General features: G+C 36.9%; 1 protein-coding gene across 6 annotated transcripts in view; it reads right to left on the bottom strand.

Moving 5' to 3' along the window:
- Nucleotides 1–2,374: 2,374 nt before the first annotated feature.
- The window catches only part of GNPTAB (N-acetylglucosamine-1-phosphate transferase subunits alpha and beta), a 67,676-nt gene continuing 57,172 nt past the window's right edge, over nucleotides 2,375–12,878 (bottom strand). For all 6 annotated transcript variants that reach the window (XM_073323107.1, XM_073323090.1, XM_073323080.1 and 3 more), the window contains 4 exons: nucleotides 9,898–9,996; nucleotides 6,867–7,034; nucleotides 6,172–6,262; nucleotides 2,375–4,741 (listed from right to left, as the gene is read on the bottom strand). In XM_073323107.1, coding sequence (XP_073179208.1) covers nucleotides 4,664–4,741; nucleotides 6,172–6,262; nucleotides 6,867–7,034; nucleotides 9,898–9,996 — 436 coding nt within the window. In that variant the 3' untranslated portion in view covers nucleotides 2,375–4,663. The remainder of the gene's footprint in view (nucleotides 4,742–6,171; nucleotides 6,263–6,866; nucleotides 7,035–9,897; nucleotides 9,997–12,878) is intronic.

Consider the following 12,878-nt stretch of genomic DNA (forward strand, 5'->3'; position numbering starts at 1 on the left):
CAACCAAGTGCAAAAATGGGATTTTAGTTATTCAGACAACTGAGAAGTCGGAAATCACAGTAAAAATAACAGGAAGAAGGATGATGTAATTTTTACAAAGGGAACTGTCAAAAACAGACATTTGTGGAGGACGCTGCATGGCACAAGTTTCTCTAAGTCCAAAAACGCTGCTCACATTTTTTTCTTTTACAGATGCATATTCTTTGGAAGATTAAGACCTTGTCTACACTGGGAGTTATTTTGGAATAGCTACTGCAGAGTATTCTGTGCAATAGCTATGCCCATCAAGTTCACAGTGTATAAAATCCTGAAGATTCAGTCCTTTCAGCAGTCCATGCATTCTTCAAGACAGGTTCACATCCTCTAACACGCTCTGCAATTTACTAAATCGGGTGGCCAACCTGTGGCTCCAAAACCACATGCGGCTCCTTGTATAGGCACCAACTCCAGGGCTAGAGCTACAAGCACCAACTTTCCAATGTGCTGGGGGGTGCTCACTGCTCAACCCCTGGCTCTGCCACAGGCCCTGCCCCCACTCCACCCCTTCCCACCCCCTCCCCTGAGCCTGCCATGCCCTCACCCACTCACCCCAGCCTCCTGCATGCCACAAAACAGCTGATCAGGAGGTGTGGGGAGGCGCTGATCAGGGGGCCTGCCGGTGGGCAGGAGGCACTGGGAGCTGGGGGCGGGGGATGATGGGAGGCTGCTGACGTATTACTGTGGCTCTCTGGCAATGTACATTGGTAAATTCTGGCTCCTTCTCCGGCTCAGGTTGGCCACCCCCTGTACTAAATAATAAGAATTTTCCTGGTTCCAGTGTCACTCTTTTTACTGGTGACATCAAATAAGAGAGTACTCTTGCACAAATTTAGTTCCTTTTAGGGTCCTACTAGGTGTTACAGCTAATAAGGACGTTATATTTTAGAAAGCCTGACAGGATCTTCAAGTTAACGGTTCTAAAACAATGACTATGTTAAATATCTAAAAACCCATGAAAGAAAGAAGAAAATGAGATTATCTTGTTTCTAGAGCTCAAGTGTCAGCAGCATTCTTTGCAAAAAACACATTTTTGGATTAACACTTAGGAAAAAAGATATCTGTAAAGCGGTATTTCTATAGTTTTCAAACTGATTCAAAACCAGAATAATCAATTTAACAATGATTTTACAAAGGTATTTGAAAATCTACCTGAACCTATTTAATATTTCTTCCTTATTTAATACTTTATTTAACATCTCACTTCCTTAAATGTGGTTTCTAAAGGAAACACACAGGACCCAATTTAGGAAGGTACTTAAACACCTGCCTACCATATGAGCCCTCGCTTTGACTTCAATATGATTATTCCTGTGCTCAAATGTCTTGCTGAATCAGGGCCTTAGAGCCTGATCCAAAGCTCACAAGACAATTCAAAGACTTCCAGTAACTTACTGGGCTTTGAAACAGGCCCTAAAAAAGGGCCCCTTGAGACACTAGGTAATAAAACGTTAAATGTATTAATACTTTGCTAAGGGTGAATAAGGAAAAAAGCTGACATCAAAATATTTTAAATGTAAACAATATTTTTAAAATGTGATTTATTTATAGATAATTTTTCAATTTTACTAATAATTTACTTGCTCTGTTCCAAAGGCACTCACAAAGACGGTCTATCTCAGTATATTGAAATAGTATCTATCCTAGGTCTGTGAGGACATTTGTACAGATGCAAGGGTTCACCCACACAGAGCTCCTTGCTGGACTGAGGCCTTAATAGCCTATTATACAGTCATTTTTTAGCTTTATACTAGCAAATGTTACATTAATATTCATGGTCAAATTGTTTGACGTCTCATATCTGAAGATTTATTTTTTGCCTCAAGTGACTCCTTGCTGACAAAGTTATGGACGACAGCCAAAAAACCCCTCAGCTAGAAGGTTATGACATGCATTTTACTACTTATGGACCAAATGCTAGAGACCATCTTTTTTGTTACAGTAAAAGTAATCCTCAACAGGTGATATTCACTAATTTTACTGCTGAAGAAAGTGATGCAATTAAGAGGATCGAAAGCTTTAAATGTAGCAAAGTTTTGAAAGTCCTTTCTCTCTGGACTTTAATATTGTTTCACATGCTAATTTCAGCATAAAATTTTCCTTTGATTTTAAGATCTATTGTATTTGAAACAGGTCACTTCAAAAGTAAATGTTTTTTAAATAAGATGACAAGATATGACCTTTGGGGCAAAAATGATATGAGTAAGCTATCAGCTGCTGGCAGATATTATAGTGGTAGCATATTTCTGATATCCTAATTTATGAAGTGGCGATCATCATATGGCTCAGAACAATCGTATTGCTTGTAACAACCATATTGAACAGAAAATTCCAGAAAGTAATTTAAGATTTTATTTCTCTCAAATCATGTAATGAATCTATATGCTTCATCATCTGAATATGATCTCAATGAAGTTTTCCCCTCTCCCAATTATTTTATCTAAGTATATTACAGTTACGTAAAAATTCTGAAAAGTGAGCAAAAAGATAAAATATATTGTCAAGAACTTATTTATCATTTGATTTCTACTCTCTGCTCTTTAACCTCATAGAAGATTAGAAATATTTGACTTCACTAGTTTTGTCCTTTCCAATTTATGAAATATTGGGGTAATATTTTCCTCCTACACCCAGTTTTTTTCAGCTCTGCTTCCTTTCCTTCTTTTTGATATCACTGTCACAGACATTGACACAGATCTGGAAATAAATTTTGTCAGTTAATTTATGCTCTGTCTGCTGGCTGGCTATTGGAGCAATAAAACAAAATAATATGAACCTAGTTTTCAAAAGTGTTTGCTTAAACTGCAGAAATGAATGGACATCCGTGCACTGACATGCCATCTGTATATGGAAATTCATGATTTGCACATGTAACTTAGCCAAAAGTTTTGAAAAACTGGCCCTGTAGTTATTTTTCTTTAATCATTTCTTGTACTCAAGTACTTTTAAAAAAAAATACAGTGCAGAATACTAAAACAATTTTAAGGTAGATCAAATTTTGGACTTAATCTACTTTTTAGTGAGTGTCTTTTTGAAATAAAAAGTTTTAAAAATATAAAACTTTATTTCATCCTGGCTTTCCTGTAATTTCATTTGTGGAAGTATTCTACCATCCTTGACACTTCTGCCAAAATAGAAGACTTTGACAACTGAAAGTAGGGCAGATACAAACTGCTCATTTTATATGCTGTGTGTTTACTTTAGTATGTCACAGCATATTAAATACATCTGAGATCTTCTAGTATGAAATTCTAAAAAGAAAAATATAAATGCTCATATTTTAAAATGTTTAAAAATTAGATTCTATTTGGTTTAACAATCGGCATATGCCCTGGATAATATGAAAACAAATTAGAGTTACCTTTGAATATTTCTAATGACAAGCAAAGTCTACCGGAATAATAGGTGCGAGTAATTTACTAAATTGGATGTATTTTCTTTTCCTCTAGAGCAAAAACAGAATAAACCAAAATAACTTCATTGTTTATCACAAGACTTTAGTTACTTTTAAAACAAACTGAATATCTTACAGCACACAATGTATTGTATACTTCATGCTCCAATTATAAAATAATTAGTGAAGTGATTTTAGAAGACTACTGTTAATAACTATGATTGCAAGTACTCTGTCAAAAATATCTGCTTGAAAAAAGTGTCTCAGTATTGTCTCCCCCTTAAAAATCTTGCTATCCTGACACTGGTCTGAAAGTATGACAGGATTGCCCGTGCTTGTCCAAATTTTAAAACATTAATGCTTCATATGAGAATATAATTACCAAATTCAGAAATGAAACATTGCTCTAATACAATGCAACATTAAAACAATATATTACTCATTCATATGGTGAGGCACTTTTGCTCGTATATTTACAACGCTTGTAAAATAATAACATCCTAGTCACTTTTACTTGACTGTAGCTCTCTCTTTGTAATTAGGCCTACAAACAATACCACAGTATTCCTGGCAGTTTGATGAATTAGGTGATAAATAAAATCTTTAAAATAATAGTAGTTTGATTCTTGATGATATCATTAGGATATGTATCATCCAATTCCTCATTAGAGACCACCAATTTGAGGTTGCATTGTTGCTATATTTAAACAATGTAAATGTCATCTAATGTAGACTATATCTAATTGGGAAATTAAGCAATTATCCTCTGTTTTACTTCTAAAACTGGAAAAGCAGCATCAACACAATGTATTGATTAATTCAGCAATTTGCAAAATGCTTTGGAATGCAAGGTCAGGGATATCTTTCTAGTTAATCCTGAACAGTTAAACTTTCCAACATTTTACTTAGTTGGCAAAGTCCACTGCTTTAAATGCAGTTAGGTTTGTTTCAGTAACCCTTTTTATAAAAAGGATAACGTATCCGTGAGCTAATGCTTATAGAGTAAAACCAGTTGAGAACTGCCAATGCCCACTCCTTCTAACTTCCCCCCATCTCATAACTTCAGGAGCTTGGGTGTTACATGCAGCGCCATGAAGGCTGTAAATTATGGATATTTGACTTTTTTTCTTCATGTCAAACTAGCTAAATGTTACATCATAAAGACACTTCTCCAGTAACAATTTTAAATGCTTATTACAGCTTGAGGTAGACTGATTTCGAAGCAAAGCTCTTCTACACCTTGATTCGCTCATGACCGACTTCCTTTTGGACCCTCCTCCTCGGAAAAAGCTTTCGTTTAAGTGCAATTAGCTGAAAGGTTAAAAAAATAATTAATATTTAGTTTTCCCAAACATCAAAGGGGAACAGGTCATCAAATTTTCTTCCCACAAACCCCATAAAACCTTGACCATTTCATAGCAATCAAGTATAAAAGACTATACCCTCAATTTTTTCACTACACAAGAGGAAGGGAGCAATTACTCAAACTCTCTTCTATTAGGCTTAGGTGTCTCTATTAGATTTGTCAATGTCTGGGTCAAGAACACTCGAACAATAGTGAGTGATTATTTCCAAGACTTCTAATATACTAAATCTGAAAGTGCATATTTTAACTAGCTTAATAAAATAACTGGGCACAATTAATTACAAGAGGATTACCACAAATCTGTCTGTACTTAAATATAAAATTTAGAGCTTTAGTCCTTTCACTAAATTAATTATACCTTCGAAGCCAAGTTTTTATACAGCAGGAGTTTCCAGTAGCTAAAAAAGCTGCAAACTGGGAGAGTTGGGGAGGGGCAGCACACACAAGAGCTGTAGGTGACTTTTTTTTAATAGGACTAAATAAAAATATAATGGGCAAGTTTTCAAAAATCACACTTTCCTCATCAGATCATGGAAAGAGTGAACAAGATTAACATAGCAGCATAGAACAGATACACAGGAAAAGAAATTGGACAACAGCATGGTTCATTTATTTTTTTCCATCAAATACAAACACTACAATAGAAATAAGGTTTATCAACAGGAAACATAACAGGCAAACATAATTTTCAGTGATAAGTTTGTTATCTAAGGCCCTGATCCTGCAAACAAAAATATGTGATTAGTTCCACTGACTATGTTTGAGTTCAAAGGGACTACCCATGTGCATAAAATAATTCTCATGCCTAAGGGTTTGGCGAACTGGAGACATTTTCTTTTGGGACCTAGTCCAAAGTCCATTGAAGTCAACAGGAGTCTTTCTAATGACTTCTTCAGTGGGCTTTGGATCAGATGCTTTCTGCCCTAAGTTGGATACTGTCTGGACCAGCTGATCAGTATTTAATCAATTTTTCCTAGTGTTATCTTACTTTGCTTTTGATTGATAGAAATATTTACAGGCTAGGATTTTCAAAAGTGACTGGTGATTTTGAGGACCCAAACTGACACACCCTAAATGGACCTGATTTTCAAAAGGTGCTCAGCACCCACCCTTTGAAAGTCAGGATCCTTTAAGGACTCGCAAGTAAGTCACCTGAAAAATGAGACACCCCATAATCACGAATCACTTCTGAAAATTTTGGTCAAGGTGTCTTCCTTCCTTTATTGTTCCAAAACTTCTTTACTACATGTGTTTTATATGCCACGAAACAGTACTTCAGCTATTGCTCAAAACCCCTAAAAAAATTAATTCATTTTATAGAGACGACACTGTATACTACTAAAGTTGTGTATTTGGATGAAATTGTAACTTTTACCTGTTCAGCAAAAAATGAGATGACTGTAAACACAATCAATGTCACTAACACACAATGAGTCCAAAATTTTAGCTTGTCTCTGTATGCTCTCCTGTACAAAAATGGAAACAGAGTTTTATATATTAATGTTTGTTCCTTTGCACTGACATATCATAAAGTTCCTAACATTCCATTGAGTAAAAATATCCAGATAAAGAGAAAAAAATATGCACTATTGTGTAACAATTTACCCCTATATAACTTGGTTTAAAAAGCAAAATGGTTATTTGTAAGGTACATCATAAGGTCTGCACATATTTATCATAACAAATCTTTTCAGTTCCAGTGAACTGTTTTAGTAGCATGCTGGAACAGCTCTTGGGCCCACTCCACAGTATATAGTTTCAAATGTAAGGCCACTGTGTTTAAACATGGTTTAAACTCAATTGTAGCTAAAACTGGATTTCTAACAGCATTTCATCATGCTCTAAACCAAGTGTTTTTCAACACTGGGTTCTCAGAATGTGCTAAAGGGTCACATGTGAGGCCTGCGGAGGGGGAAATTCGGGAGAGAGAAGCAATGTGGAAGGCCCTGGGGAGGCAGCTGCAGAGCCTGTCCAGCACTCACCCCTCAGCAGCTGCTCTATACATTGAGTTAGATGCTGATACAACACAATAGCTCACACAGAATGTGGAAGAGAATCTGTAAAATTTACCATTCCTGAAGCTCATGCATATGAAGGAAGCGGTTCCGATATTCTCTTGGCAGCTCAAACTGAGACGGTATGGGAAACATTGATTCATAAAAATCCCGAAGCACTGCCTTCACTGTCTGAGCATCCTTATGATTGTGATCAATGTTGTCATTTAGGCAAACAAATTTTCTAGAAAAACGAAGAGTCAATATTAGGATATTTCTTTTAGTATGATAACAAAGCTATTTGCAAACTGTATTTTTGGTGGACATAGATATACTCGAATACAGGTAACAGCACTCCTTATCTTTGCATTTATCTGATTAATTTTCCAGGTGTTAGGAGTCAAGGCCTTCCTCATCCACTGAGCACGTAGGGTGGCAAGAAGTCCCAATATCTGTTGTACCTAACACATATTACATTTGCATCTGTCCTGTACCATGTGTCTGTGTGCACCACTGCCCTCTAATGGAATTAATAGCAGATGTTTAAGAGTGAGTCATCTCACAGCCCTCTGTTGATTATAAAGATCACAGAGAACAGAAGCCCCAAATTACAACACTAGCAAGATAGTTTCATGGGTCACTTATAATTCATGTTATTTTCTCAATATTATAAATGATAGATTGATTTGCATTGTATTAGGTGCTGCAGCACAATACTAATAGTTAAACCATTTATATTGCATTTTTCAGAGGCTCTCATGTGAAGCAATGGAAGGTAATAGTTTTACTGAGGGCAAAATTTGGCCCGAATAACCTTTACTGGTAATGACGACACATAAGCCAGACAGAACATAACTTGACTTACAGACCCCAGGCTGAGCTTAAAGGTTTGGTAGTCAGAAAAAACTCCCACACTTTTACTGGTAAACTGTGTAGCTCAAAATCTCATCTCTCTCACCAACAGAAGTTGGTCCAGTAAAAGATATTACCTCACACACCTTGTCTCTAGAATGTATATGAAAATCACCAATAAACCAGGATCCCCACAATGCCTCTTGTATAGAGTCCAAATAGAAAGACATTGAGATCTAGGTAGTGCTATTTGTTGTAACTGAAGCAGCATATAGTCTGCCTGACAGCTGTGTATCCTTGGCCACTCTGAGGTGGTGTTTGGCAGCAAAATGTCCTTTCCTACATATGGGCAAGGTTTTGTGCCCTATTTATATTGCAAGACAAGAGAGCCTTACTTTTTCCCCAGAGAAAGAAATCATATCTGGTAACATATGCCTGGTAACTGCTAACCTTTGTGAAGAAATGGGCTCAGTCAGCTGCTGTACAGTATAATGTGTCCTTTCAAATAGCGGAGAAAATAATATTTTGCATGTATTTAGCACCTGGCCTTCCAAAAGATCTAAAAATGGTTCACCAGCTACCTATGTAAAGCTTAACTGTCACCATGCTACTCTCTCTGGGGTGACGGACACAGTCTACCTAGATCTTTATATTCTGCCCATTACCTTAGAATCTGTGTGGCAACCAGGACAACTGGCACACATTGCTCTACACAACAGTGTGCAGAAGAGATATTTTGTCTTAGTAGAATTAAGTAAATCAAATGGATTTTTAATATCCAAAAAGAACAGAAAGCACCTCAGTTTTCAAGGTTTTGTCCAACAGACTGTCGGACAGGAAACAATGGAATTTTATTCATTTTCTTCACAAGATGGAAAGACTAGTTCAATTCTTTCAGGATTTGAAAGGGCAGGTCCAATAGTTCTGGGTATTCCAAAACTGATGCCTAGACCACAAAGCTCTCCCTTGCTTGGAGCACTTAGTAAAAACCTTTTACATGGATCAGTAAATAAGCAAAAAATAATACTCTGAAGTCATCAGATGAAAAGCACTGGATAAGGCTTTACAAAGTTGGGAAAGCATTATCACATTTTACACCTGAGGAAAGAAGGACAAGGAGAAGTTAAGTGAGTTGCCCAAGCTCCCACACTGAATCAGTGGACAAGCTGCGACTACAACTCAATTCTTTTGACTCTGCATATCCTACTCTAATATAGAATGCCGTCTGCAAGATACTCCAGAACTGTAAGAGCAAAGGGGGAACTCTAGGTTAAGATTCAGCATTTCTATTTTCTTTCCACTCCTTGCAGAGTTAACTATAATTGAAGGTACGTCTACACAGCGAGCAGCAACCCGTAACAGGGACTCTCAGAGCGCTGGCTCACAAGGCTCATGCTATGGTGCTACAAATAGCTGAGTAGACGTTGCGGCTCCGGCTGGAGTTTGGGCTTTGAAGCCCATCTTCCTCTCTAGGCTTCAGAGTCCAAGCTCCAGCCAGAGCTGGAGCATCTACATAGCTATTTGTATCGCCATAGTGCAAGCCTGAGTCTGTCAACCAGGGCTCAGAGACTCGCTGCCACAGGCTGTGTAGAAATATCCTGAGACGGTAGGTAGGTGGGGCAGAACATTTGACACTGTATACAAAGTAAATCAGCACGCTGATTTGGTAACAAAGGATCTTTCAAAAATGTTTAGACAAATGCCTACATACTGTAATGTTCAATGTTCAAATGTTTCATATATCATTTAAATATTATATGTACAAAACAGATCACAAAGTGGCCAATTCTTTAAAGCCTGTGATATGATGTTTGTGATCTGTAGAATCCTATTCAAGATTAAACTCTCAGCAGCAGCTGCTGAAGTTTTCTGCAAATTTCCATTGGTTTTATAAATATAAAAATTTAGCAGTGGTTAATGAAAAAGTCAGATACACAAGTTATTCTGCATGACCGCATGAAAGTTCTTCACAATTTTCATCATGTTTTTTAGAATATTCAACACTTCTAGTTCATTACAAATATGAAAATTATGTGGCAGAAAAAGTAGGGAGTGAAAATAAGTTGCAGTGCTAGTGACAGAATAGTGTTTATTTATGATTAAGACTGCAACCTGATGTTTAAAAAGTAATTTTTACTCACAATTGCCTTACACCTAATAAATATTAGTAAAAGCACCCTATAAAATGAGATGTTTGAAGCTGTCTCAAGGGAAAATAAAGCAATCTCAAAACATAGAAAACAATTAATGTGTACCTGGGATTTTTTCTTATATCATCTAGCTGGCCAACTACATGAGAAACGTTGGTGCGGATCATTTTGAAAGCAATTTCTTCTTCTCCCATGATTTCAAACCTTAGTATTATTAAAACAATTTTTAGATTAGCATAACAGCATGAGTCAGGCATTATGAACATGACATTCTACAAATTAAATGTCTTATCACTGCACTGCTCTACATCTGATTATCCTTTCCCCCCGCCCAGAGTTGTTTAAAATTTGGTTCATCTCTCAATATATTTACTCAACGAAGCTAACTCACTACAACTGGTGCTCTTACACAAAATCTCTTTTCTGTACATTTTAAAAAAAAATTGTTATTAACCTGTTGGAAAATTAAGACCTGAATTCTCATACTCACATTGGTTAACTAGTGATCTCAAAGGAAGAATGTTAATGAGACTTCCTGTAAACTATGTAAGCCTCTACTATTTACAAAGTATGCTTCATTATGTTTGTATCACATATTCTTAAAACCAATCTCTCTCAATCCCTCCCCTGCCCCTTCACTCCCCACTCTGAAAGTCTGAAGAGAAAAAAAAGAAGTATTTTAATTAGAGAGGACTATAATTAGGATTAGGATAAAACTCTAATCTTACGACCAATTCCTGAAAAGATTCACACATCTGTTTAACTTGACAAAGGTGCATAAGTCTTTGCGAGATGTGGGCCTTACAATTAAATGCAATAAATTACAAATATTGACAAAGCAGTAGATGTATGAAGTGTAAAGTCTCGGAAAGAAATCTATAGGCTAAAAGTACCTTTGATGCCATGTTTAACTGTCCCACAAAAGTTGCCATTCCTTTTTTCAAGCTGCCCCATATGTATGGAACATTTTTCTTATTTTGTCAGGCCTGGCCACTACCACCTCCTCATTTAAATCCCTCCTTTTAACAATGTCCACAACACCAAGTAAGCCAATTACAATCACTGTATCTTATATTAAAAATTAATAAAACCACCAAGATGAGCCTTAAACTGAGTAACATAATTTAAGTGAAATCTCTCCACTGTATTATCCCCTGAATGCATCCGATGAAGTGAGCTGTAGCTCACAAAAGCTTATGCTCAAATAAATTTGTTAGTCTCTAAGGTGCCACAAGTACTCCTTTTCTTTTTGCGAATACAGACTAACACAGCTGCTACTCTGAAACCTATAATTAATTATATTGTGCCTCATCTTTCCTTGCCTCATTCCCTCCCTATTGTGTTTGTCACCTCATCTGTTGTGCCGTGTCTAAAATCAGACTGTAAGCTCTTTGGGGCAGTGGCCTGTTTATGATCTCTGCCAAGCATTTAGGGCACTTTGAGATGTCATTAAATAAATAAATGGCCAAGTCCTGGATCAAGCAGCATCTGTGACCCAAAGCCTTCAGCAGTTCTATAATACAGTAGAACCTCAGCATTATGAACACCTCGGGAACGGAGGTTGTTCTTAACTCTGAAATGTTCACACCTCTGAACAAAACGTTATGGTTGTTCTTTCAAAAGTTTACAACTGAAAATTGACTTAATACAGCTGTACTATGCTAAGAAAAATGCTGCTTTTAAGCATCTTAATTTAAATGAAACAAGCACAGAAACAGTTTCCTTACCTTGTCAAATTTTCTTTTTAAACTTTCCCTTTATTTTTTAGTAGTTTAAATTTAACACAGTACTGTATTGTATTTGTTTTTTGTGTGGCTCAGCTGCTGCCTGATTGCATACCTCCAATTCCAAATGAGGTGTGTGGTTGACTGGTCAGTTCATAACTTTTAGATTCTACAGTACTGCTAGATTCTGTAGCCACTTAGGCAATGGGAGACAAGTTTCAGTGGCCTCCCAAACAGCTCTCCCACCTTGGAAGAGGAGTCTGATTGTCGAGCCCATCTGGCATATGTGGCATTGTGGAAATGAGATCATGAGTTCCATCTCGGCTGAAGGGCCACCAAAGAAACTAAACAGGCTGTGCGGCTAGTCATTTTCCCTGGCTATTAGATCTGACAGAGCTCTGAGCTCAAGAGCTTAGACAGATTCCCAGCACACACAGGGCAGGACAACAATGACCCCTCCCTAAACCAACAGAAGAATCCCATTCTCAACACACCTATTTCCTTGCAAGAAATGCACAAGGCAGCTAGGGCTACAGTAGCTTTCCTTTCCCCAGCAGAATGAGGAAATATGAGACTGGGATCCCCTCTCAAGCAGATTAACATATACCACAGGCAAAGCAGAGGAAGATTCCTTCTGCACCTTTTTATGCCAGCAGTCCTTAGTATCAGTCTGTGCTGCATGCAGTTAATTTACATAGCCATCTGGAGCTATTGTACTCCTTACAGTTACATAAACTAGGGTCAGGATTTGGCCCAAGGAAAGGAATTGAGGCGAAATAATAGTGATCATTCTCTGAAATACATGCAATATGAAAAACGTTTAGGCTACCAAAAGTATATTATCACTGAAATTAAAAAATAACATATCCTTTTTGGTGGTGAAACATAAAACATAAGTAGTTATCTCAGCATCGCATTAATAATTCCTAAAAGCCTAGTGCCACAAAAACTGAAATCTAAAAAGCAACCAACATTTGAAGATTGGAGCCTTGGCCACCAGGAAAAGAGTTGAATGCTGTAACAGAAATACCCAAGAAAAATTCTCAGATGCTTTCCTGGAAGTATCTAAATGATACTATTAAATGCATCGGACTCCCCCTCCAGCCATCTCCCCCTCTGCCCACTTCCTTCCCTCTTCTTTTCTTTCCCCCTCCTCTGAAGTTTGCTTCAGTTCTTTATCTTATTCTAATAAATTTTCTTCTTCAATTTCTCTGTACATAAAATAAGGATAAGGCCAAATAAGATTTAAAACTATTTGGATTTGTATAAACAATTTTTGTCTGTTTGTAAACTGTGTAATACAAATATAAATTAGTTATTTTAAACATTCCTTTTACATATAATTAAATGTCTCCAGTATGG

Source organism: Lepidochelys kempii, chromosome 1 (assembly GCF_965140265.1).
Source record: "Lepidochelys kempii isolate rLepKem1 chromosome 1, rLepKem1.hap2, whole genome shotgun sequence".
In the NCBI taxonomy this organism is placed as follows: Eukaryota; Metazoa; Chordata; order Testudines; family Cheloniidae; genus Lepidochelys; species Lepidochelys kempii.